Source organism: Echinops telfairi, unplaced genomic scaffold (genome assembly GCF_000313985.2).
Source record: "Echinops telfairi isolate 266 unplaced genomic scaffold, ASM31398v2 ScPeMD7_23;HRSCAF=83, whole genome shotgun sequence".
Lineage (NCBI taxonomy): Eukaryota > Metazoa > Chordata > Mammalia > Afrosoricida > Tenrecidae > Echinops > Echinops telfairi.
In genome coordinates, this window is record NW_022103920.1 from 87,221,616 (window position 1) to 87,249,320 (window position 27,705).

General features: G+C 47.9%; 1 protein-coding gene across 1 annotated transcript in view; it reads left to right on the plus strand.

Moving 5' to 3' along the window:
* The first annotated feature begins 6,681 nt into the window (after nt 1–6,681).
* Nucleotides 6,682–27,705, plus strand: part of LOC123521529 — a 27,759-nt gene continuing 6,735 nt past the window's right edge. Inside the window, exon 1 of the mRNA XM_045288663.1 lies at nt 6,682–7,142. Within this exon, the coding sequence (XP_045144598.1) occupies nt 6,682–7,142 (461 nt within the window). The remainder of the gene's footprint in view (nt 7,143–27,705) is intronic.

The window sequence follows — 27,705 nt, forward strand, 5'->3', positions numbered from 1 at the left end:
GACACCTAATGTGCTTGGGGCTGGTGTTACTGGGACAAGGAGATGGTTTCTGTCATCAAGTACAAGGTCAAACCAGTAGTCAGGGATATCTGTTTGCTCAAGTGCAAACGGGAAAACCTAACCAGTTGCCATCGAGTTGACTCAGGGCAATCCCGTGGGCATCAGAGTAGAACTGTGCTCCAGAGTTTCCCAATGGCTGAGAGAGTGCCAGGCTTCTCTTCAGAGGCAGCTTTGGGTGGGCTTGAACCTCCAAGTTTTCAGTTAGCAGCCAAGTACATTAACTAGTTACACCATCCGAAACCAACCAAACTAATGAACTAGCTGCAGTGGAGTTGATTCTGACTCACGATGATCTCATGTGCTACAGAGTAGAATTGCCCCATTGTGTTGTCTTGGCTGTGATCTTTAAAGAAGTAGATCGTCAGGCCTTTCTCCTGTGGTACCATTGGGTGGTGTGATAGGTTTGGGGTCAACCTGGCTGAACCAGGATCCTCAGTAGTTTGGCAGTTAAGGGCTCCCCCAGGATGTGATCTAACATAATCTTAAAAACTCCAGAGTGGTATCTTCTCTGCATAGCATACAGCTATGACAAGATTCAGGGAGAGTGAAACCCCTTACCCAGGGTAGCAGTTACATAAGCTCCTGTTAATTTATGCAGGGGTGGAGTCCAGCCTTGCCATCAGGTCCCAGCTTGATGTCCTTATTTGGAGGCATGAAGGGAGGGAGACAAGCATCTGTCACATCTCGCTCTGGTTCTTTGGACTTGAGCCAACAGAGCCTAATATCTGACCTGCCAATCCACCTCTGCCAAAGAATAGGAGACCCAGCTTGGGGATTTCAAGGTGTGACTTCCCATCCCAAATCTGCATTATACTGAAGGTGTGAGCAGGTGGGAAAGGCTCCTGGACGTTCGTTCCTTGAGCACAATAAGCAACTTGGCTAAAACCTTTCCCTCATCATCATCATCATCATCGTCGTCATCATCATCATCAAACATTGTTGAGAAGTTGGTTCTGACTCATAGTGATTCTATAGGACAGAGTAGAACTGTCCCATAAGGTTTCCAAGACTATAAATCTTTACGAGAACAGATAACCTCATCTTTCTTCCTCCTGGTAGCTGATGAGTTTGAACTGCTGGACTTTCAGCCCAACGTTTCACTCTAACTCCTTGCGCCACTCGAGCTTTTAATGGTGGGAAACAAAGTTTCACTGCCATGAAGTTGATGTAACTCGTAGCAATCTCGCAGAGCCGGGCAGCTCACCCCTATGGGTTGCTGAGGCAGTCAGGTTTTACAGGGGTATAAAGCCACATCTTTGTCCTGCAGAGTTGGTGGTGGTTTCGAACTGGTGACTTTGCAGTTAGCAGCCCAATGTGTAAAGCACCATGCCATCAGGACTCTTAATAATAATGATCCCAGACATTTATTAAGCTGCGATATTTCTTCTTTATCTTTCTGTTTCATCCTTCTGTTCCTCACTCCTGCTTCCTGGTTGATCTTCCTGCTTCCTGGTTGATCTTCCTGCTTCCTGGTTGATCTTCCTGCTTTCTGGTTCCCGAGCTCTGCAGCTTCATGTCCGGCACACTGACTTGAACCAGATTGGACTTAACCACCTCTACGACTGTGTGAGCCCCTTCATTGCTGTCCATATCCATGGGCCACGGGCTTTGCATCTCTGGAGAACCCAGCCTAATGCAGGGGCTTCCGACTGCCAGCCTTTATGTTAACAGGACCACCCCAAACCAAAACTTCATTGCCATCAACTCTATTTCCACTCACAGTGACCTGATACAGGGTTTCCCAGACTGAGGGCGAAAGAGGAGGTTGTCTGCTCCTATAAAGATCGACAGTCGTGGCCAGTTTAATTTCCAGCCTGGCGATTAGCACCCTAACGCATGGTCACTATGCCACCAGGGCTCCTCTAGAGAACCCTACAACAACTTGCAAACCTGTCAGGGTCTCCATCATATTTTAACTCCTTCTCCTCTTCTAGATATGGCCCTATTTCTTTTGCCCTTTTGAGTGAAGTTTTTGGAAGAAAAAAAAGGACACCTTTAGCTCCTTTGACACCTCAGCCCACTGAAACCAAGCTTCTGCGTGGCCAGCAGTGCTAACCTTGCGATTTAGTAAGGTACCTGATGACTCCCCCATTGTCACAGGTAACTGATAGCCTCCCCCATTGTTAGTGTTTGACTCTTGAATGTGACCTTCATGTACACAACACTATTTGCCACATCCTCTCTTGTGCATGCTTGCCCCTTGAGTTTCTGTGCCCCACTCTCCTCAGCCTCTTTCCTTCCATTTCATCTCCTGTGTTACCTCTCTCTAGAAAAATCCCTCTGACACACCAACTGCATTATTCTGTGCTGTGTCCCCAATGAAACTGTGAGCTCCCCAGAGGCAGAGCTGGGACTCCGTCTTTGCACCACCAGCGCCGGTGCAGTATCACATAGGATAGCTTATCTATCAATATTTGTGGCGTTGAAGTAAATACAAGCACGAAACATTTAAGAGCTCTACAGTGCCTTTCTCTCAAGGACTGCAAAATGTTACAAAGCAAATATAAGCAGAAACATGTTTATAAGAAGATTCAAAAGATGAGCTCATGCAAACATGTTTGGAGAGTTCTAGGTGAGGGGAGATTTCTGTCCTTTACCAGGTTACTGGACCCGTCAGGAATTCATTAGGCTGTTTGGAATCAAAAACCCAACCTCAGTGGCTTAAACAAACAAAAAGCAACTAATTGCCATCGACACATAACCTCCCTATAGGACTCAGTAGAGCTGCCCCTATGGGATTCCAGAACTGTGACTCTGGTCTTCCTCCCTCGGAGCAGCAGGTGGTTTCAAGCTGCTGAACTTGTACTTGGAAGTCCAATGTATAACCTCTACACCACCTGGGCTCCCACTTAAACAAAGAGTGGTTTTTTCCCAACATGAAAAGTCGAAATGGCAGTTGGCTTTGCCACATGTGTCCAGCAATACCACATGGACTCTATCTTCCACTACACCCTCCCAAATACATGAGCTCGTTGGCCTTGGGGTCATTGCCTCTTGATTGTAAACTGGTGGCTGCGGCACCAGTCACCTCATTTGCATTTAGGGAAAAGAGTGAGACAAGGAAAGGCCAGAGATGGGAAAAGCTGTTTCAGAAGCTCCCCTGCCCACCATCAACTTCTTCTTTTGGCTCATTGGCCAGAGCTGGGTCAGTGGCTTCCTTAGCTGTAAGCGCGGCTGGGAAATCAGGAATGGGGTCGTCACAGTCGTCTTGGACCACTCATGATTCTGAGGAAGGAAAGATGGATGGCTTGGCTGTTGGTAAGGCCGATCACAGTGTCTGCCACTGAAAAGATAGGACCCATCAGGAGTTGCCAGTGCTGCCCTGTAGTGATCTACATCCTGTCCGGCTAGCTAGGAGTGACTCCTTCTCGAATGCCCACAGAATCAAGACCCTGCTGCAGTGCAATCACTAAGGCCGAGGAAGGAACTCCTGTGTCACCCACACCCTCAGGGCTAAGATCCAAGCTGCACAGCCCTGTTCCTCCAGCTGTGCCCCCAAGGCTTCCTGAAGAGCATCCTCGTCCTCACTGGCCAAAGTAGAGACTCTCCTCTCCAGCCAACTGCAAGCACATCAGTCCACTATCCATCCTCTGAGTGTGCATGAAGGGCTGTGGGAAGTAGTGGAGAGATAATGAGCCACTGCACTGGTGACAGAGGGGAAGGGAGGTGATGAATTTTTGCACTAGGTGACAGGTGACCCCAACCCTAGTGGCATTACTGCCTTGATAGCCTCTCTCTCTGCAGCAATGAACCCTGAGGTCATTTTGGTGTCACCCCCCCTGACAGTGCCCACCCTCCCACACACCCCTAACAATGTCACCACTCCACAGGCAGAAATGCTTCTGGTGGATATGAGACATTTGGACAACTCAATATAAGGCCTTCTGGAGTTTTCAACACTAAGAGTCCAGATTCTCCAAATGCTTTCTCAACTTGGCATCTCTCCATCCTTTCCCATTAGTGGTATTAAATTTTATTTTATTGTTTTATCCAAGCAGCTGAAATCTATTCCTTAACATACACGAAAGGCATTCCATCCAATCAAGTCATGGCTGGGCTACTTGGCAGAAGGTCTGTTACAACAACTAAAACTTACTGCCATCGAGTTGGTGCTGACTCATTGTGACCCTATAGGGCAGGGTAGAACTGCCCTTGTGAGTTTCCAAAACGGTAACTGTTTTCAAGAAGAGAAAGCTCATCTTTCACCCTCAGAGCACTGGTGGTACCAAACTACTGACCTGGCAGCTGGCAGCCCAACTTGTAATGGGCCTGTAGAAATGGCTTCCTTTGGGATTCGAATCCCAGGGTTCAGTGAGGCCTGGCCTGGCTATCAGGAGCTCAGGGGAGTGTGCCTGGGTAACATTTCAGGTTTTTTCATTTTTTAGGAGCAGGCATCAATGCAAAATGGCTTATGAATTTTAGGTTGGAGCAATATTTCAGGTTTCGTGCCCACACCCTTTTATTATGTCTCTAAAGGAAGAGTGAGTGGCTAGGAGGAGGAGGAGCCCAGACCAACTGGTGGGCAGCAAATACCTCACTGGATTCCATGGGCCACATATCACATCCCTCTTCACTGAAATCGAAATAGAAACCATGTTCTTGACCACACAAGGGTGAAAGAAATCAGGAGGAAATTATAAATCCTTGCTATAAATATAAGCCTACACAATGTCAAGCTAGACACAAGAGAAATTAAGAAATCAGCCAGCAACCCATGATCTGCTGCTGACGCAACCTTGCTTTGCTGACAGCTAAGAGGTCTTGAAACCCTTTCTGATGGAAATTAAAGACAAGAAATCAAAAGCCGTATTGTACTGGGCTGCCACAGACCTCTTCAATGCATTAAAGAGCAAAGATCTTAATCCACTTTGAGGACTAAGGTGTGCCTGTCTCAAGCGGTGGTGTTTTCAATTCCCCAACTGCATGGGAAAGCTGGATAATAAGTAAGGAAAACTGGAGAATAACCAGTGCATTTGAGTTATTGTGTTAGCCACGGATACGGACCATGCCATGGATCGCAGGAAGAAGGAACACATCTGTTTTGGGGGAAGTACGTGCTTACAAGCTGGGATGCTAAGACTTCACTCACCTGTCATTTGGACCTGTGACTAAGAGTGACCGGTCTTGAGAGAAAGACACCAATCCTGGCAAAGCAGGGGGTCGGTGAAAAAGAGGATGACCCTCAGGAGTCGGATTGACATAACGGCTGCAACAATGGGCTCGAGAAGGACACCTGTGCCGATGGCCTGAGGCGGGAACAGTGTTTTATTTCGCTGCACATAGGGCTTCTCTGAGTCAGAACCGACTCGCACAGCACCGAACAAGACCTGCTTGGGTTCCATACTTTGGGAACCCAAGCTCCCTGCCATTGGGCCCATTCCAACTCATAGTGACCAGCGGCTGCAAAATCTGAACTGAGAGCGGGTGGCAGTCCGTGTTTGAGCAGGAGATCCTCCGACTGGCCTTCACTAACTGCCCCCTCTCACCCGGAGTCCCATGCATTTTAGACAAGTATCTGCCTCGCACTGAAGCCGGGTCTCTCTCTCTCTCTTTCCTCCAAGATCATCCCACACTCTCGCTCCACATCCCAGAGGGCCTGCAGACTGCCTGGCTCCTGGTAGATCCTCAAACAGGAAAGGGCCAAGTCCCGGAGTATCTCCTTGGCTTCCCCACTATAAAAGTGCGGGCATTCACATCACCACCGCTGCCGCCTCCAGGAGGACAAACAACAGAAACCATGGGGGACAGGAGACAGTGATTGGTGTAAGATATGAAAATAATAGTAACTTACAATTTATCAAGGAGTCATAGGGTGGGGGATGGGAGGAGAAAGAGGAACTGATACCAAGGGCTCAACAGAAAGTAAATGTCTAGAAAATAATGGTGACAATATATGTACCAATATCCTTGATGCAATTGATGTATGGATTGTTATAAGAATTGTAAGAGCCCCCAATAAAATGAGCTTTTAATAAAAAATAAGAAAGAATGAGGGCATGAGAGAGAGGGAACAGTCACACATCCTGTCAGGCACCAACTTTTTGCATCCTTCAGGTTGCCTGACCATGTGATATACATTTACTGGACACACAATTAAAATAAAATTCTGTGTCTCAATTTTCATTTTCAAACACAATCTACTCTCTAAGCTACTTTCCCAGGCTGCCTCTTCTCCAATGATTCATGCTAACCCTTCTCCCGGCCCATAGAGTCAAGGCCGCCTCAGAGGAGCCCTGGTGGTGTAGTGGGTTACATTATGCTGCTAACTTCAAGGTCAGCCGTTCAAAACCACTAGCCACTCCTCGGGAGAAAGGTGAGGCTTTCTACTGCCCTGTGAATCTCAGAAACTCCCAGGGCAGTTAGATGCTCCGGGAAACCTCCCTTGGCCGCCCACTAATTAGGTGCTCTTCCTGTGGGCACTCAGGAGACCCCGGGGCACCTATGGAGGGTCCGAATTGCAATTGATTTGACCTTTCTAGACCGTGAACTCCGCGAGAGCAAAGGGCTTATCTTGTTCTTTTATGAGTCTCCACAGTTTACCCCACCTCTGCGCTTGGCGTCAATTTATGAAGGAGGGCAGGGGCAGTATTGGGCAAGAGTGTCGTCCGCACAGCCCCTGGTATGGGGGAATTCCTGTCCCAGGCCCTACTGTCCCCGCAACTCAGAGTAGGGACTCTGTCCCCACCGAGCGCACTGGGCAGCTGGGACTCGCCTTCCGGGTTCCAGGGCGAGCGACCCCGCCCGCTCAGGACGCGTCCCTGCGCGGGGCGGTGGCGCGGCTCGCTCCCGGGCAGGAGCTGGCGGAGCAGGTGGGGGCGGCGGCCCCGCCTCCACGTCCCGGCAGCACCAGAGCTGGCGGCCGGGGAGCTAGCGGGACGCACCGGGCGCAGCTCCGAGCGCGGCGCGGCGACCGCGGCGCCGCCTGGGGCACCGGCGCTGCCGGAAGGAGCGCGGAGCCGGGAGCCCGGAGCCCGGAGGCGGCGGCGGCGGCGGCGGCAGCGGGGACCTTGCCTGGAGCTCGCGTCCTGTTCGGCCCTGAGCCCGGATCCCCGGCCCAGCCGGCCCGGCCCGGGCAGCTGCAGGTAGCGCCTCCGCGCGCGGGTCGCCTCCGCGTCTTAGGGCGGGGAAGGCGGTGGCGGCCAGGCGGCCGCCGGGGCCCGTCCCGGGACAAAGTGGCACCGCGGGAGTGGGGGAGGGGTGCTGTGCTGGTGACCATGACCCGGGGGTCTTCCCAATCCGGGCTGCAGCCCTGGCACCTGGTCTGGATCGGGGTGTTGCGCTGCCCAACCGCCTGCCACTCGCTCCCGTCCGCGCCGCGCAGCCACGGCTGGGCCAAACGGGACCGCGGGGGGAACGAGGTCACCACGGGGCTGTCCAGGGACTTCCCTGGACACCACTCTCCCGAAAGCAGCCCTGGGCGCCAAGGCCGTCTGGGCCTGGTCCTTCCTTCTTCCCTCGCAGATTCACCCCAAGAACAAAAGGCTGGGGTCTAGCCGAGGAGGGGACAGTCGCAAGGCAGGGGAGGGGTAAAGAAAAGCTCCGAAACTGTAGAGCTGGAGGTGGTTTGAGGATGCCTGAGCAGTCCGGGAGAGGAAGCCGACCCCAAGCAAGTGACATGACTTGTCCAAGGTCACATGGTTCTTGGTGACAGAGCTAAGTCCAGAGAGTAGGTCTCAGGACTGTCCTCCCAGCGCTCACCTGCCAGCCCTTGAGGTCAGCGCGAGGTGATAGATTCTGCAATGTCGATCTGACCACAAAAGGGCTTTAAGGGGGAAGATGCCAGTGCTTTCCTTAGGTGCATACTTGGGGGAGACAGCAGTGGCTTAGCAGGAGTGGGAGAAGGGGCCCCTGTGGCTGCCCTGATTCCCGGGAGATCCTAGCCTGACCCCTAGAGCAAGCAGGCAGGCAGAGGCTAGGAGGAACGGTGCCTTCTTGTGGAGCCTGGCCAGCCTCTGGGGCGTGGGTGTGCCCGCCCGCGGTGGGGGCAGAGTGGGGATCGAGTGAGCGCTGCTCACTGGAAAGAAGTTCCGTAGCACAAGGCCAGGAGAGCTGTTTCCACCCGCGCAGCCTGACAAGTCCAAGCCACAGCGTCCTGGGCACTCAGGGTGCCGCTTTTCCACCAGCTTCATGGGGAAGAGAAGTTAGTCTTGTAGTCTTGTCGCAGGAAGTTGGGCTGTCACTTTGTCTGGGCCTCCTTGGCAGTAAAATGGGGGCATTGTGTTTAGAAAGTTTGTGCTTCTGGCATCCAGAATCCTTTGCCACTTCAAAAGGAGGAGTGGGCATGCGTTTCTTGGGGTCAGCACTAGGATTTTCACTGGGAGGCCTGCCTCCCACGGACACTCTTAGTTCAGGCTGAGTGAATCCATGAAGACAGAAGTCAAAAGATGGGCTGGCCTCAAGCCATGTACTGACCTGGACCATGGGCATGTGGTGCTGCAAATGCATACATCACCGGCCCCCTACTCCCCATCTGCCCCCCACCCCTGGCATGCACACACTTAGATCTCAGAAGCATTCACCTGAATGTGAAAGTCATTTCAGACCCATGCATAGCAAGTGGAATTGCACTCCACACAGGCTGATCATGGCTGGGACCTTTCGAAAATAGATTGCCAGACATTTTTTTCCTAGGGGTATGTTAGAACCACCTGTCTTTCACTTAACAGTTGAGTTTGTAACTGCCTGTGCCACCCCAGAGACTTCTACACTGGTGTGCACCTGTAAAACTTAAGAAGATGCGCATGTCAGATGTGTGCACCTAGCTTATGTAACTTTCAGTTCCATAAACAGTCGATAGAAATGTGATGTTATTACCCACTCACCGTGGAAGCACATGGATTAGTGCCCTCCTGCAGCCAGTGTAACTTGGAGATGCCTTTAAAACCCAAGGGGTCCCTCAGTGGGGCCAGAGGCAAAACCCTCAATGGAAAGGTTGCTGGTTTGAACCACACAGACGTGCCTCGGAAGAAAGGCCTGGCAACATGCTTCCAAAAGGTCACAGGGTGGGAACCCTAGAGAGAACAGTTCTGACGCACATGGGTTGTCATGGGTCAGAACTGACTTGGCAGCATTTGTTTGTTTGTTTTAAAAATCCACAAGACAACCAAATCAGAGAAATGGACATGATGGGAAGGGAAAGGAGAGGTGAGGCGTCATGGAAAGTAGACCGGTGTAAAGTACATTTTCACAAAGTGGCTTGACCTGGGTACACTCCTTACAGCATGTACTACTGCGGTGACTTTTCGCTAAACAGACGAGACCATCAGAGTGCCCAGACGTTCGGGGCCTTACCCAAGGCAGCCGGCGGGAAAGAACGTGGGTACACAGGCTTCTTTTCTGCGGGAGGCCATCAACATGTACTTATGGATCCCGGTAGGGTGATCAGAAACACGGCGGCATCAAGGCTGGCTTCCTGCCAGGCTCCCCTTTGTTCCTTCCAGGAGTCTCTGCCGGGAGCGTGCCATTGTATCACAGGCGGAGGTTCGCCAGCAGCAGAAGGGATGGAGGAAGTGTATGTGTCTAAGAACATACAGTTTTAGGAACAGCAGAGAGCCAGCTGGTCCCGCTTGGCAACGCTCTTTTTAGGAGATTTATTGTTGGGAGACCGTATAGTACAGGTTGTGATTTTGCAGGCACATGCACACACCCCCGGAGAATAAATAACCGAGAAGCAAGCTGAGAGCCCAAAGGTGGTTAGCTCTGGAGGAGAACTGGTAGGATTTTCACCGGGGACCAGTCAGTGTTTCTGACCTTCCAGAATTTATAAATATATGGTATTAAAGTTAAAGGAAGGGGAGAAAAACCTATTAAAATAACTCCACAGAAGGTAGGACATGTGTTTCCTAACAAACGTGTTATGTATCTGTGTTGGATTTGGTGCATGAATACTTGAAATTTGGGGGTACGGTAACATGACAGCTGGAATCGTTGAGTAGCACAAAGAGGCAAGCACTGGGCTATTAGGCAAAAGGCTGGGGGCTCCAGTACACTGCGCCAAGTCCTGGGGAGTCATTTTGAAATGCACTAGGCGTGAAAGCCCTCCGGGGTACAGCTCCTCTCTCACCCTCACCTCGCTGCCACGAGATGGAACTGGCTTGACAGCAGAAGCCCTGAGAACTTTACCCTCCTGGGTGGTCTTTCTTGTGATTTTTATCTGTCTGCCTTCCATTCGGAACGTGGAGGGCAAGCTGAGGCAGCCAGTTCCGAATGGCAAGCGTCCACTGTGGTAGCACATTTGTCGAGTTCTTGGACTTAAAAGCGTTTGGGGTCACCTGGGGTGAAACGGGGTGAGTCCAGAGGCCCTCTGGGTGAGACTGTTCCATCACGTGCCACCAAGCGTGATTGTGCATCACCAAGTTATCTTTAGGCAAGTTTGCCTTGTCACCGTAGTCTCCCCGCCATCTGGCTGCTGGAATATTTAGAAAGGAATCATAATGTTTGACTGACTTTGCTGATAAGATGACAAAACAAGCTTGGAGAGGGAACTATTGGAGTTAGGGTTGGGTAGAAAGTGATTAACGATGTATCGAGCCACTGAACGAAGCAGAAGAGACACAAAGTTCCCCAGCGGATGCCGAACAGGTGCCGCGCATCTGTGTTCCCCCTGGCTCCAGCAAATGGGCCCTGGAGACTCCCACTTTGCAACTCTGCTTGGGCCTTTCCCCAGGCCTGTCCAAGCAGAAACCTGGCCGGTGTGGCAGGCTGCAGCGTGACTCACTCCGAGGGGAACCAGGTCGTGAGCGGCAGTGTCCGCCTGCAGCAGAGCCCATGTGGCAGGAGACTCCGGACATTGTTGGGGGAGATTTCCAAGTGCGTTTTGAGGGCAGTTCAACTCGTGTGGGTGATGTAATCTGGTGAGACTGAGTCTGGGGTTCAGAAAAGGGTCTCAGGCCTGCCTGTGGACCTAAGTTAGTGGGAACTCCCGAGGTTATCACTGGCCTCCTTCCCAGCTGAAGTAGTAAACGGCCGGGCTTGGTCCTTGAATTTCTAAATCCATGTGTCCATGGGGGTGCACACATGTGTCCAAGCCAGGCACCCAGGCTGCCATCCACTCTCCAAAGGGAACGGGCAGCTCTGTTGCTCACCACAGAGAGAGGGGAAGTCCTGATGCAGGCTGCAAGAGGAATGAATCTTGGAAACACGCTGAGCAAAGTAAGTCCGTCAAAAACCAGTGAGTGCTGTATGACTCCATTTTGCAAATGCATACAGAGCTAAGGTTATTAATAGTTATGGGGGTGGGGATGCAGAGATGGAGAGACTTGCTGCTTAAGAGACACAGTGAAGGGTGATGGGAAAGTGGGACCGGATAATGGTGCTGGTTGAACAACAGGATGAATACCATTAATGGCACTAAATTATACACGTGAAGAATGTGAAAATGGCAAAAAGTTTTGTGACATACATGTTGACCACACACACACACACAACCCTGATCCCTAGCGTATATGGAGGAATTAAAGCACTCCGCTTAAACCAGTGGTTCTCAACCTTCCTAATGCTGAGACCCTTTCATACAGTTCCTCATGTTGTGGTGACCCCCCCCCCACCCATAAAATTAATTTCGTTGATACTTCATCACTGTAATTTTGCTACTGTTATGAATCGTAATGTAAATATCTGATATGCAGGTTGTATTAGGTGACCCCTGTGAAAGGGTCATTCGACCCCCAAAGGGGTTGCCACCCACAGGTAGAGAACTGCTGAGTTAAACACGCAGTGCTAGCTGAAAGGTTGGCAGTTCAAACCCACCAAACATCCCACAGGGCTTAAGACCCGGTGACCTGCCTCCACTAAAGATTACAGTCTAGGACACCCCAAATCAAACACTAATTACACAATGCAACAACAAATCTGGGGCCGTTCTTCTCTGTCCTATCTGGTCACCCTGAGTGGGAATTGACCCAAGGACACAGCAATACAGCATGGAGCATGTATTGCATGGCAGGGACTAGGCTATGACTATTACATGTATGAAGTCATCACAGCAGTCCAGGCCAAACGGAATTCATTGTCATGGGGTCAATTCTGACTCACAGCGACCCATTGGACAGAGTAGAACTCCCCCTGTGAGTTTCTGGGGCTGCAATTCGTTCAGGGAGTAGAACGCCTCATCTTTCTCCCATGGAGCACCTGGTAGTTTCGAACCTCTAAAGGGTTAGCAGCCCAACATGTCATCCACCACACCACCAGGGTTCCTTCAGTTCTAAGGACTTCTTATTCCCATTATCAAATGGGACACCAGGTGGGACTTGACTCCAGAGGCCATGTGCCGAACTCCGAGTTGGGACTGCTTTGGGAATGATTCTGGTTGCACACCACACTCTAGGTTCTCCTATCTATCCACTCCTTATCCCAGCATATCCTTGACCTACCTGTCCCTCCCTCATTGCCCCTGAGCTCCTGAAGGGCAGATACTGTATGTGCTTCATGTCCATTCCCAGCACCTGACCATGCCAAGCATATAGAAGGTGCCCCCTCAAGGCGGGTGAATGAGTCAATGGATAGCTTTGACTGTGTTCCAAGATCAAACACTAATTATACAGCCCAACAACAACATGTTTCTTGGTGTCTTCGTTCTCAGACTTGTTCACGGGGTTGTGTGGGGATCTGATTCAGAAAATTGCATTGGAGAGATTGAATCGGCTCCAGTTTCTTAGATATGGTATTCCACTATATTGTCAGCTAATAAATCATGCTGTTATCATCCTACTTTTAAATACAGGGAGACTTCAAACCTACGAGTGACAGGATAAGACCCCCAACAGGTAATAAATATTTGAAGATTAATTTGTTATTAAGAGGGATTCCAAGGGAAGTTGTATTTGAACCCATGCTGGCTAGTTTGTTATGCACTGAACTGCCAATCATAAGGTCAATGGTTCATATCCACCAGTCGCTCTGAAGCCTTTAAAAGATTTAAAAGTTTGGAAACCTAAAGGAGCAGTTCTTCTCGGTCCTACAGGCCCCTGAGTTCACATTGATTGGATGGCAGTGAGTTTTTCTTTGTGGCACGGAAGTCCGTACACTAGATGAGATGACACGGATGGAGACGACCAGCTGGACACTGCAAAGCCAGAGCACAGCTCGAGAAGAGAGGAGACTGAAAAAGAACATTGCAAGGGCTCATCTATGGAGGTGTCAGAGAACATTGCAAGGGCTCATCTATGGAGGTGTCAGAGAATTTAGAGTGTGGAACATGTAAGACGTCCCTGCAATTTTCACAAATATTTGAAGATCTACATATATTTTTCTTCAAATTATGCAGCAAACATTTCAGAACACATTTTAATATGTAGCAGTCTATGGATAATTTGTGTTAAAGATATCAAAGGTGAGGTTGACTTCAAGCTTCTTTATAAGAAAAATTCTAACTTTTCTTACGAGTTTCTGTGCCCAGGTAGAGGAGTTGGGCCATCTTATAATAAGACTGGAACATTTTGATTTTAATAAAGGAGTTACAAGTCTGAGAGACTCATTATAGATTTCAGAACATTTGGATTCCTATTGATCGTGCCAAACTCACCACCAGTCAGTAGATCATGAATTATACCAACCCTATAGGGCAGAATGGACTTCTCCTGGGGGTTTCTGAGTTGTAAACCTTTATGGGAGCAGAAAGCCTCATCTTTCTCTTAGAGAGCGGCTGTTGGACTTGAATAGCTGACCTGGTGGTTAGTCAACAAGCACACAACCCATCACGCCATCCTGGCTCCTTTATTGTACAGTCATTCTTATTTATGGCCTCTTTTTACAATAACAAATTAGAACTGCCTGCTATTCAGTTCCTAATAAAAGTGGAGTGATACATGGAGAAATTTCCAAATTCATGTTAACTTGCACTGTTCAGATATATCTTTGGATCAGAGAACATCATGTGAAGTATAGCTTGACCTAGATATTTAGTACAAACTACTTTAAATAAAGCCAGCGTGCACTTCTTCTATCTCAGGCTAGCTAACGCTCCATTAAAATATCCTGACTTTCAATGGGCGAGCAGACTGAAGAGTGGTGTACGGCCTGAGTTCTGTATCTCAGAAGCTAGAGCTGATGGGGAGGAAACTGGAGCCACTTTTTGGAAGCAGCAGGTTAAATATACCCAGAAATATGTCTAAGAATTGAGGCACCAAAATGCATGTTGGCCAGTGTTATTTCTGGATTATCTGTTGTGTCCCTTCCGCCTGTGTGGCTCATCAGGCATCTGTTTAAATGAGATGTGTCAGGCCCATAGGTTGCTCAGTTCAGCTTATAAAATCAGAAGGCCTCTCTACCCTTTTATGATTTCTTCTCATTCATAATTTGTGTAATTCATGACACCTGAGTTAGAATCTCGACTTCCTCACCTAGTTGCTACCTGATCTTGTCGAATTCTCTAATCGTCATCTATAAAATGGGGATGAGGAGTCTTTTTCTTAGATTGGAGAAAATACGATGCCCAGCACCTAGTTCGGCCATGTCTGATGAACAATATTCTCTAAGTTAAACTCAAGCTCGCTGCCATTGAGCTGATTCCAGCTCTCAGGGACCCTACACGACAGGGTGGAACTGTTCACGCGGTGTCCAAAACCGTCACTTTTTAGGAAAGTAGAAAGCTTCGTTTGCTCCCGCAGAGCGGCCAGTGCTTTCAAACGCGTGCTTCGTTGCACAACGCGCAGCCACTCCGCCACAAGCGCTCCTCAGTGAATTCGCCAGTGTTCTTTTAGCTTTTTATTTTCCGAGGCATTAAGAAAACCTTTGCCTTCGATGTGTTTGTACCGGTCCCTGTCGCATAAAGTGTTTGAGGAATTTACAAAAGTATGTAGTTAAAGCCACAAAATAAATAGGTGGGGAAAATAGGACAAAGAGAACACAGATTAGAAAGTAAGATCAAAGCAGAGTAATTTAAACAACAACCATCAAGTGCTGACTCTCTAAAGAGGAGCTCACTGTAAGGCAGGGGTCTCAACCTTCCTCATGCTGCAACCCTCAGGTTGGGGTGACCCCCAACCATAAAATTATTTTCGTTGCTACTTCATCATTGTCATTTTGCTGCTGTTATAAATTGTCATGTAAATATCCGATATGCAGGATGTATTGTCATTGTTACAAATTGAACATAATGGAAGCATTGTGATTAATCACAAAAACAATATATAATTATAGATGGTGAAATATTTCTTTCTAATGACAAATAAATTAAATTCTGTCTTGAAGCATGGGGTAGCATGGATAACAGTCTTCACGCCGGGTCCTCGTATGTGGGCGTATCTGCATGTGGGCGGACCGGCCTGGAGACAATAGAGGAGCAGTGTCTCGGTTCCTAAGACCATTGGAAATATGTGTTCTCCGATGGTCTTAGGCGACCCTTGTGAAAGGGTCGTTCGACCCCCCCACAGGGGTCGAGACCCACAGGTTGAGAACCACTGCTATAAGGCAAGGTGTGTGGTTCCGAAGGAGGAATCCAACATTTGCCAGAGCTTCCTAGCAGCCAAACTAAAGAGGAACGAACACACACAAGGTTACCCAACCACAGTGACCATGAGATAAAAACCGATCAGTCACACCGCTTTTCCTGGTCCGGAGACGTGGGATAACTGTTCTCCTGGCAAGTCCTCGAAGCCGACAGTGTTACCATAGAGATCTACTTCAACACCATCCCTACACTTACTGCCAGGGCAGCTCTGGGCTGGAGGCAAGGATGAGCGTTTCCAGGAGCTTTGTGAACTGCAGCTCTGGGGAGGGGACCCCAGGGCGCAGCTCAGTGACAGTTCCCTCGGAAGGTCCACAGCAGGGCAGTACAGGGAGGTGGCGTGGCCTGGGCCGATGCCCAATGCCAACTCGACCAGGAGGGTGTCTTTCCTTCTAAAGAGTCTTCTTTTCTTCTTCTCCTTTTTTTTGGGTGGGGGGGCGGTGTTTCATAGAGAAGTTTTATTAAGAATCTCCCCAGGGAGAGAGAGAGACAGACAGTACTCTGCCAGGCTGCATGACTGGCTCTCTGGTGCTTCTCTCTCTCCTCTCTTTCCAAAGATTCTATTTCTTGCGAGAGCGAGGGAATTGCGCCAGCTTTAAGAGCCTTGGTTCCGGCTGAAAGTATTTAAATGAGCCAGATCCGTTTACCTCTTCCCCAGAGCCCACAGTGTATCATTGTGCACATATGCTCATTAATGAACGATGGTGTGTTCGTGAACTTTCTTAATGCTGATAATCATAGAATCTTCCTTTAGCTGAAAATTATATTGTAATTTTATTTGGGAAAAAAAAAAAGGAAATCAGTGCTCTATACTATCTATTAAGCTCCTTACTGCTTTCCGGACATCTTGGTTAGGGAAAATAAATTAGCATATTTTAATAATTGAGATAATAATCATACCTTTTAATCTCTTTACATGTGTATATATGTATATATACATATATACACACACATGCCCAAACCAAAACCACTGCCATCAAGTCAATTCTCACCCATGGCGACCCTATGAGGCAGGATAGAACTGCCCCTTTGGGTTTCTGAGACCAAAACTCTTTACCAGAGTAGAAAGCCTCATCTCTCTTCCTAGGGGTGGCTGGTGGTTTCAAACTACTGACCTCGAGGTTAACAGTCTGATGTGTGTAACCACTATACCACCAGAGTTCCTATACACATATATGTATACACACGTGTGTGTGTGTGTATATACATATCAAGTATATCTATACATGTATAATGCACCAAGCCAATATATACCATAGAGTATACACACATACACGTGTATATATACAGATACATACATATATAGAGTATATCTACACATGTATATCTATACACCAAGCCAATATACACCATATAGAAAAGTATATATACCCAGCCAAACCCACTGCCACTCAAAGCAGAGTGACCATACAGAGCAAAGGAGAACCGCTCCCTAGATTTCGGAGACTGCAGATCTTCGCAGCAGCAAAGAGCCTCATCTTTATCCATGGAGAGGGTGCAGAGCATGAGGTTAGCCGCCCAACAGCTAACCCACTAAGCCCTCGGGGTTCCGAGAGGGAGAAGGGGGAACGGTATTGAGAATGCCGTCACCTGACTGGCCTCTAGAATTTGCCACGGCCCTGACCTAATGTGAAGTTACAGAAGGTGAATTAGTATTCTAACCCTGCGTGTCGCCTGTGGACCATTCCGTGCCACCTATATTTCCCACCTCTGAGGTTTGGGGGGAATTCTTATCCCGCTTTTACTGCATGCTGCTATCTGGTGATGGCCCGTCCACGCGTGTGAATCTGAAGAAACTGGTTTATCCCCCTAATCCCAGCACCAGAGACCCCCTTGGGACACATATGTCCTCCTAATTAGATAAAAATCTACATTGCCTAAACATTTTAAAAATGTATTCCAGATGCCTCCCATTACTGAAAACCTATGGTTTCAACAACAATAACAACAATACACAGCAGAAAATAATGCCATCTTGAAAGGGTTCAAATGTTGTATTTCTTTAGTCTTCATAGGATTCACACGAGAAACTGAGACCCACTCACGGCGGCCTTGTGCAAAGGTTCATGAATCACCACCAGCAGCCCTCTTTGCCCAATTTCAGATCTAAATATCTATTTCCAAAGCCTTCTACAACTCAGTACGTTTCAGACGAAGACACCCATCACTCTCCACCTCATTCCCCTGCTTTCTTCATGTAACACGGGACTCGTCCCTCCTCCCCACTGCCGACATCCAATCTAACTTCCTGCTAGAACCTACCTTTTGAACTTGGCTTCCCTTCTCTCTCCCACGGTTGTCATTCTAACCCCAATAAATACCCATCCTCACTCACGGGCCTCTCCAGAGTGGTCTACCTGTTTGCTGTTTCTTCTCCCTACAATCCATTCTGCATGCACGGACCCAGGAGGCTATTTCAAAGCACATACACTAGCTTGCCTCTTTCCAACAGCCTACAAAACAAAGACCTACCTCCCTGGCAGCTTGCCACAATGAGTTTTGCTCACACACCTCACTCGTCAGTCTTTGGAAGCCTGGCTCACGGTTGTCGTTCTTAGGGTCTTTACTTGTTCATGGCTTGCAGAGACAATTAATTTCCTTTTCTTCATGTTTCCCAAGGGTTTTTATTTCTATTAGTGTGTGTGTGTGTATACCTGGAGTCTGTTTTGCCCGATATTACTAATGCTGACCAGTTGTCATTTTCTTAAAAACCACTTTAGTGTGATTTAATTCACATACCATAAAACATACCCTTTTATAGTATACAATTCACTGCTTTAAAGATAGTTATAGTTGTGCTGCCATCACCACCATCTAATTCTAAGAACATTTTCATAAGCCTCCAAAGAAACTTTGACCCCATCAGCATTTACCCCAATTTCCCTGCCCCCATTGGAAACCACTGATCGACTTCCTGTTCCATGAACTTGCCTACTCTGAACATTTCCTGTAAATGGGCTTGTACTATAGGTGGTCTTTTGTGAAGGGCTTCTTTGACTTAGCATACGAGTGTCAAGGTTGGTAAATACATGGCCCGTCTCAGTCCTTCCTGCCTTCGTAGGGCAGAGTCATATGTCCCTGAATGGGTGCACCACATTTGATTCAATCCGCTCATCAGGTGATGGAATTGGGATTCTTTCCACCTTTTTGGTATCCTGACTACCGCTGCTGTGGACATTTGCGTATACATGTTTGTGTGTGTGGACACATGTTTGCATGGCTCTTTGGCACATACATCAGAGCTGACTTGCTAAGCCACATGATGATCTACGTGTATCTCTTTGAGGAACTGAGGAACCCTGAACCTTTATATATCTTTCTCCCCCTGAGCAGCAGGAGCCTCGAACCACTGACCTTTGGGTTAGTGGCCAAGTGGTTAACCACTGTTCCATCCAGGTTCTGACACTCAGCGCACAAACCCAGAAACCAAACGCACGGAGTCCCACGCACAGCACCCCTGGAGGACCTCACAGACTCGCCCCTCAGGGTGCCCGAGGCCGTCAGCTGGCCTGTACAGGAGGAGATAGCCTCATCTTCTCCCATGAAACGACTGGTGTGTTTGAGTCACCGACATTGTTGCTAATAGTCTAACATCACCTATCACACAGTAGTTACACAGTCGTCCATTATGTTACATAGTAGTGCATGCTCACTGTCATAAATTATTGTGTGTGAGTGATAATATTTATCTGTAGATTTATTTATTCATCACACATTTATTCAATATCTACTATTTATGTATATAGTTTTTCTCAGCGTCCAAGGAGAGTGCCTAACCCATGGAAGAGGGTCAGTAAATGTTTGCTACACGCATCACCGACCCAGACTGACGAGCTTGTGAAAGATCTGGTTTGGGTATGGGGTCGGGGGTGCTGTCCAGCCTGCAGGCCATAGGAGGCCCATGACTTCACCAGAACCAGCTAATAGCACGAAAGAGAAGCAGTGCTGTCATCGCATTCCAACACTCAAAACCAAACCCACTGCTATCAAGTCAATGCCGACTCATCGCGACCCTGTAGGACAGAGTAGCACTGTCACCGTGGCTCTAACGCTTTACAGGAGTAAATAGCCCCATCTTTCTCCCATGGAGTGGCTCGTGGTTTCAAACTGCTGGCCTTGTGACTAGCAACCCAACACATAACCATTAGATCACCAGGGCCCTTTAGTGGGAGGTCACAACATGTTTGACCAAATATAACAGGCTGTTAAGCTGATGATTTTGGATGGCCTGAGAATGGTACTATGAATATCCGGACGGCCCTTAGCCGAAAAAAGGCTCGCCACTTCTGGTCTAGTGAGAAGGCAGACAACTCGGAACCACAATCACGTGCATTTGGTCCAATGCGGTCACTTCCCAGCTGCTTGACCCGGGCTAGTTACTCTTGACCCTGCACTTCCCACTGCAGTCAAATACTGCCTGTGAGGCCCGTCCTTTGAGGATGAAAAGGGATTTTGTAACCATCAGAATTGCCAGCGAGGGAACACATTCAGATGTGTGAAGTGCTGTTTATGTTACTGAGCTGTTTACCGAAACACTTTCCCAACCACGCACAACAGAGCGTACAGCGATAGTGAAAAATGAAACTGGCCCTTTCCTGGGCATCTGACATGAACTATCGCTGCCCTATTAGAATACGTGGGCGGTACTTTGCTTCTCATTTGGGACAATCAAGTCCACGGACCAGCCGCTGCCTCTTACTTCCTTTTAGTGACACCAGTTTTTGCATCTCTAGTCTTCCTTGGATCCCTGGTGTCATCGTGGTTGCATGTTGGGTTACTAACTACAGGGCCAGTAGTTTGAAACCACCCGTGGCTGCGCAGGAGAACAACGAGGCTTTCAACTCCTGTGAAGAGTTGTCCTCTCAGAGACCCACAGCGGCAGCTCTACTCTGCCCTGCCGGGTCGCTATGAGTTGGAATTGACTTGATGGCAGTGCATTTATTGGCTTCGTTTGGCGTTTCCCCTAGGGTGGTTACTTATTCTCACTCTTTAGAATTTTCGAATGAAGTATTTTTTCCTTCTTCAATTATGCTGTTATCCAACAATTCAGAGGGGGAAAAAAATAAAGTAGCTTCAGAAACAGGTAAGAAAACCAAGCAAACAATATTTTGCTTGAATCTGAACTTCACTTTCCTCACATTTTGACAGCTTTTTGCATGGTTTTGTTTTATGATTTTTCCGGTTTCTACCCAAATGTGTATGTCCTAAGGTTTTAAGAATGCTTCTGTAAGCTTCTAGAATGGGACCCTCAACAGAGGCATGGCAGCGAGCTCTTGCAGTAAGCAGCCTGATGGCATGCTGTCATGCTGTGGAGAGCAGCACACATACAGAGCTGTGCAGCCAGTCACACTCTTTGAGCTGGTCACTGTTGTTTCTGATTCTGTGGATCAAGAGATGTTGTTGCTATGCAGTGTGCATACCACCCTTGTGTTCTAGAAGGGAGATTAAGTTTCTAGCAGGATGTGGACCCGTAAGTTTTTCTATCTTGATTATTGTTCTGGTGCACCCACATTTCAAAAATCTGGTTTCTCTTTGTCAACCACGACTGACCCTGAACTCTTGCCTGGAAGTCTGCACAGGCCTAGCATAGTAACGCCCATTGTCAGCTATCAAGGCTGTTCTTTCTGAAAGATAATTTCTTATATTGTTTTGGCTGCTAAAAACACACAGAGCACACACCAGGTGAATGATTTCATGTATAATCCATTGACAGCACTTCCATTCTTCAAGTTGTGCGCCGTTATCATCCTTTTCTGAATTATTCCTCTCCCGTTAACATAAGTTCACACTATCTAATTTTTCTTAGTTGATGGATGTCAGTATGATCCCACGTAGCTACAGGCCGATCCTGGGTTATGAAGGAGATCCGTTCCTCACGTGTAGGCACGTCAGATTAGGTGCACACAGTTCTTATTTCCCCTTACATGAGCGAAAGAAAAGCTGGGGCCTTTACAGTGATTTAAATGTTTCACGGGCAGCAAGTGAAGATGATTGTGGTGATTTTGTTGCTAATAAAGGTTGGTTCAGGGACCTCTGGTGGCATTGTGGTTACGAATTGGGCTTTGATCTGCAAGGTCAGCAGTTTGGCACCACTAGCCACTCCATGGGAGAAAGATGGGCATTTCCACTCCCGTAAAGAAATACAGTCTCAGAACCCACAGGGGCAGTTCTACTTTGACTCAACGGCAGTGGGTTTGAGAGGTTGGTTCAGGCCTTTCAGAGTGAGGGCAAATGTACTGAGCAACAGAGGCTAAGTGCAAGTTCTCCTCAAGTTGGATGTCTGTAACCTTGGACGTCCCTTGGATTCTACAAGAGCGCACTGCTCAAAGAGGACATGCTTTACGAACGAAGCTAAACGATCGCTCCGTTTCAAGAAGATTGCAGCGATTCTTTTTGGTTTAAGGTTTAAAAGATGATCTCAGAGCAGTCATTTCTGGGGTCCATCTGCTCTCCGTGACTACAGACCATCCGGATTTCAGGAGGATGGAAGTTTGTTCCCACATTTCCTGCACCTGCGGAGGATTCTTCTGTAGCATCTTTGATCAGAAGACCCAGGGATGGGAGCCAGGTGCCACCCAGTTCTTTGGGGAGGTTGTTTGTTCACAGTCCAGCACAGTGTCTCCCAGTGTGGGCGATACCTCCCCCTGGGAGCGCTAGAGCAATCAAGGAGGCCTGCAGAAGCAGAAACCTGCTCTTTCTCCTGGATTATGGGCCAAATTCGATTACACAGATTTTTTACTTACTCATTTATTTTCGGAAAGGGGAGTGGGGCAGTAGGCCAAATAGGTTAGGGAAGCCGGGCTAGCAGCTGCTTACTTAGACCGAATCACCTGGACAATTTTAATGTTGCTTTGAACAGTTGCATTTACCTCTCAAATGTAGAGAAGTCTCCTAGTTAAGATAACACAAGGCATTATCATAAAAAGATGACTCTTCCAAAATATTCCCAATAACGAAATGGGCCATACAGGACGTATCCTTTGTGTTCTTATGGATTTTTTTGAATAGTTAGTAAAGGGTATGATTAAAAAACTTGCTGCCATTGAGTTGATTCTGACTCATAGAGACCCTACAGGCTTTGGAGGCTGTCACTCTTTGTGGGAGTAAATAGCCTCATCTCTCTCCGTGATTGGCTGGGGGTTCACACTGCTGTCTTTGAGGTCAGTAGCCCAAGTAGCAACCAAAAAGTGATGCACCGTGGACAGTGAGACTTCGCCCTATGCCACGATCAGACAAGCTCGCTGTTAGGTATCCTTCAAGATGTATTTGCCTATTTAAGCTTAATCACACATGCGTATACCTTTAACTATGTAGGCACACGTAGGTACGACACCAAAGTGTACTCATTCTATATGTCTTTTCTTCATCATGGCTCCTAAGCGTTTATTGCTTGTATACTGCAATGCTACTCACATTTGTAGATTTATGCAGAAAACCAACCTTCTGAATTCTCTTATTGTTTATCATACTTTTTCAATTGATTCTCTTGGGTGGACCGTGTATATAATTGTATCATCTGCCAAGCAAACATACATTTAAAGGATCACTGGACTCCCCTTCCCACGGTGCTGGTGCTGCCACGGCAGCGCAGGTGGGCTGGGACCGCTGGCCTTTCGGTTAGGAGCCGAGCACGGGACCCTTGTGTCACCAGGGCCCCTTCCCTGCCCAACTATTACATATTTGTTGTCCTTCTTGGGGCTGATTGAACTGACTGCTCCCTCTAGGAGAAGGAGGAACAGTGTGTCAGTCGTGTTTTGTTTTGGGATTCGATTGTACTTTATTTAGACATTGCCCACTTTCCACGATATATTTTGACTTGTATTAGAAAGATTTCTTTGGCAAGTCTTCCTCTTTGGCTCTATCACTTTCCAGCCTCTCAGTCCTGGCTTTTCTAGTGGGGACTGGTACCCTTGAGAAGCTCACATCAAGAACATATTCCATTCTCCCACTGTTGTGCGTCTACAATTAGACAGGCTCTATCCCTCACTTCTGTTTCCTTGTTTTCATTCGTAACATTTTTCTTTAATACTCATCCTGGTAAATGGTGAATAAATTGCAGTTGTCAAAGATGGCGTTCTACTGGGATCAACAATCAATGTGTATGGATGTCGCAATTAAGAAATCAAACCATGTTTTGCACCAAGCGAATCTGAGGCCAAGGACATATTGAGAGTTCTAAACAGTACGCTGTTACTTTGGTGAGCGAGATGCCTCTCGTCCAAGCCTTGGGTCTCGTCAGTCATGGGTGTGTGAAAACGGGACAACGAGAACGGAAGACTGGATGTGCTGGAGCTGTGGTGCTGCTGAGCAATGTGGAGTATAGTGTGGACTGCCAGGAGAGTAAGCAAATCGATCTTGGAGGAGTTACAGCTAGAACCCTTAGAAGCAGGATCGTGACGTTTGGGACAGCTCCTCGAGAACGGACCCATTCCTAGAGAAGGGCAGTGTGCTGGGGGAAGCAGAGGGTCAGCTCAAACCCTCCTTGAGGTGGGTTGACACAGTGGCTACACCAATGGCCTCCACGCTCGCAGGACCGTGAGAGTGGCTGGGGACTGGACCGTGTTTCATTCTGGTTCCCACAAGGTCAGCATGAATCAGAGCCGATCCATCGACACCTGAGCACAAGGTGATTACTAGCTCATTTAGAGAGGCGCATTGAACTTTTCTAAAGTGCTGCTACCAAGGTATGCCTCCATCTTTTGCTTGAGCAGTTATCCCAACCCTTGAGAGAAAGAGACAGAGATTTGTTTCTAGTTATCCCATACCTTGCTCTTTCTCATTTAACACTCAGACGCCTTGAAATAGTCAAGTATTTAAGACTTAGTTTCCCTGTTTAAATCTTTGAGGAGTCTATGGTCTAGTGAAGGGAGAGGCACAGTGTGGCAGTTACATAACCTCCTGTCAACTTGAGAAACGGGTGCAGTCTAGTCTGTCAATCAGGTCATAGTCAATGAGGCCTTTGTGTGGGCATGGCCTTCTCCTGAGGATTCTGGGAACTCCTAGCTTCCTCTCTAGAGGCAGGACACACATGCTCCCTGTGAGACATTGCTGTTGACAAGTCACATGGAGCTAAGCTGATGGAGTCAGAGCCCTGGAGCTGGAGGAACTACATGCCAGTGCTGAGATGCTTCCTCTGCCCCTGGATTCACTATGATTCATGCATTACTGCATGAATGGGTGAGTCTGAAGAGCAAGTTATAGACTGGTATTGGACATATAGGATAATATAGGACTTATGGACTTGATCTGGACTGGGCTGGGATGTTTTCTTACTATACAATTATACTTTGATGTAAAACTCTCTCTTACACACATATGAGTGTCCCTGGGTTTGTTTCTCTAGTCAACCCCTGACTAACACACACAGGTATGTGAAAAGAAGATGGCCAGAGTGCCTGCTGCCATCCCAGAAGGGGGACAGAGTGTTGCCCAAGGCAGGTAAAAAATCTGTGCAGAGAAGCTGGCACCTGCGTAGGCTTGTAAAGGGTTAGTAGGCAATGCTCAGAGGGAGAAGGTATCAGGCTGAATTGCATGCACAAACATAGACGGCTGACGAAACAATTTGTAATAAAATGTGCAACGTGTGGTGTAGGTAACGTATAGAAAGGAGCGGATGGAGATTTGTTTCAGTATCACTGAGTCTGAGAATCTGTGTTAATAGAGGAGAGGAACTACATCCCCTAAGGAGTGGGACCTGCCAGTCACTTTGTCACACTTGCCTGTCAGGGAATGGTGCTTGCTGCCATTGGAAGGCATCTGCCCAGTGATGGGAATGAGGGTTGGCTCCCTGAAGCTGGCTGCTAGAGGTTCACAGGGATGGGGGGCTGGAGCCTCTAGACTCTGCTTTGTCCACATCTGGCCTGAAGCTGCAGCAGAAGGATTAAGTCAAGCATGTAAACTAAGACCTCAGTATCAAACTTGAAAGCAGGGGGTGTCGTTTCCATTTTCCTGTCTTGCGTTGACTTGTACCCTAAGCCAAGTCCAGTCTGAACATGATTTCCTTGATGATTTTTCTAAAAAGCATGTTCAGGAATACTTACAACCTAAGTAAGCACGCGCGCACACGCTCATACACACTCCCTCATTGTAGTAAATTAATTTAAAATGTGGACATTTTTGGGAAGGCGTCCTGCAGGACAATGATTAAGTGCTCAGATGCTTAACAAAATTATCAGTGGCTCAAACCCACCCAAAGGCTCTGAGGAAGAAATACCTGGCTACCTGCTCCTGTAAAGATGAACCCAAACCCCAAACTTAAAGCCATGGAGTCAGTGCCAACTCATGGCCACCCTGGAGGACAGAGTAGAGCTGCCTGCCCCTGTGGGTCCCGGAGGCTGTAACTCCGTAGGTGGTTGGCAGTCCCCTGGTGACAGACGAGGCCAGCATGGGGCAGTTCTCTGTCTACAGGGTCGCTGTGAACTGAGGTCGACTCCACGCACAACAGCAATTCACTTTGTAAAAAGGCTTATTATTTCATACCATCATCTGTCGATTGTTATTGAATGATAAGCCCCTTTTATATACTTAAGGCATACCTTGCTTTGCCAAAATTAGAGAGAGGCCATTTACAAAAGCCTGTTATGTAAAATGAGGTTATTTATATATATGATAACTATCATGAATTTTTAATAAACTCAATACTTCTTTTAGATAATTCAAGGGCAGGGGTAAAAAGAGACAGTACAGCAATATTCTCTCCTTTTATCCTTGGAAACCACATACACACACACACACACACACACACACACACACACACGATTTTGATGGCATGTACCCACAATTGAAGCGTCTGCTCCAATGGTGAATTTTACCAATAGCTCCTTGTTCTACTCAAATGCTGTTCATATAATGAATCCGATGAATGATCCGGGAACAAATTTGCATTTCAATAAGAGTCTTATAAAAGGAAAACAATTAATGAGCTCATTACAGGTGTGATTTACCAAGTTTCATATGAGATAGTGGGGAAAGTATGTCTCCATTTTGGAATTCACATACACAAGACTGTATTAATCCCTTACGCATTTCAGTTGATAAGTAATGATCCTATCTTACTAAGACAGAGCTGATCCAACCCAGGGCCTTCCGTCTATGCTGATGTGTCTCAGGTGTCAGAAATCCTTTTCAACGCCTCTCTGTGAAAGATACGTGGGCTTTCTCTTTACTTTTTGTGTTCCACTGCCAATCATAAGTAAACAATGTCATTATCATGGATCCAGCCTGCTGAAATCAAATGAGTCAACATTTAATCCAGTCTTTTCGGTAGAGGATGGAGTTTTATCCTCCTAGATGTTCTTGAGCAGAAGTTGGACAAAGTTTCTCAATGATTTGGATTCAGCATGCCTGGGTCGAGACTGCAAGTCTCATGTTCTAAAACCCAAAGCCAAACCCACTGCTGATGGGTCCACTCTGACTCGTGGTAGCCCCTGCGTGTCAGAGTAGAGCTGCACTCCATAGGGTTTTCAGTGACTGACCCTCAGGCCTTGCTTCCAAGATGCCGATGAGTGACTCACACTTTCCAGTCTTTAGGCGAGAAGCAAGCATGGTGACCAGGTGCTCCTCCTGTAAACTGTGTGTGAAAGCCACCCGAAGTAGGGTCCCCAGGCCTGCAATCTGGGCATCGCCCGGGCATTTCCTAGAAATGTAGAACCCGAGTCAGAATCTGCATTTTAACACGGTCCCTGGGTGATTCATCCGCCACTGATGCTTGAGAAGCATGGCTCTGTTCCCAGGCACATCGCCAGCAATGCCTGAGGAGTGTCTGAGTGAAGATACCGATGGTTAAGTGCTCAATGGTTAAGGGAAATGTTAGTTCAAAAAGACTCAGAGACAACTCGGAAGGAGACCTGGCAGTCTGCTTCTGAAAGATCACACCCTGGAAAACCCGACGGAGCAGTTCTACTCTGCACACACGCACACTCGCCATGGCCAGAACAGTTCTACTCTGCACACACGCACACTCGCCGTGGACAGAACGGTTCTACTCTGCACACACGCACGCTCGCCATGGGCAGAACGGCTCTACTCTGCACACACGCACGCTCGCCATGGACAGAACGGCTCTACTCTGCACACTACTCTGCACACACGCACACTCGCCATGGGCAGAACGGCTCTACTCTGCACACACGCACGCTCGCCATGGACAGAACGGCTCTACTCTGCACACACGCACGCTCGCCATGGACAGAACGGCTCTA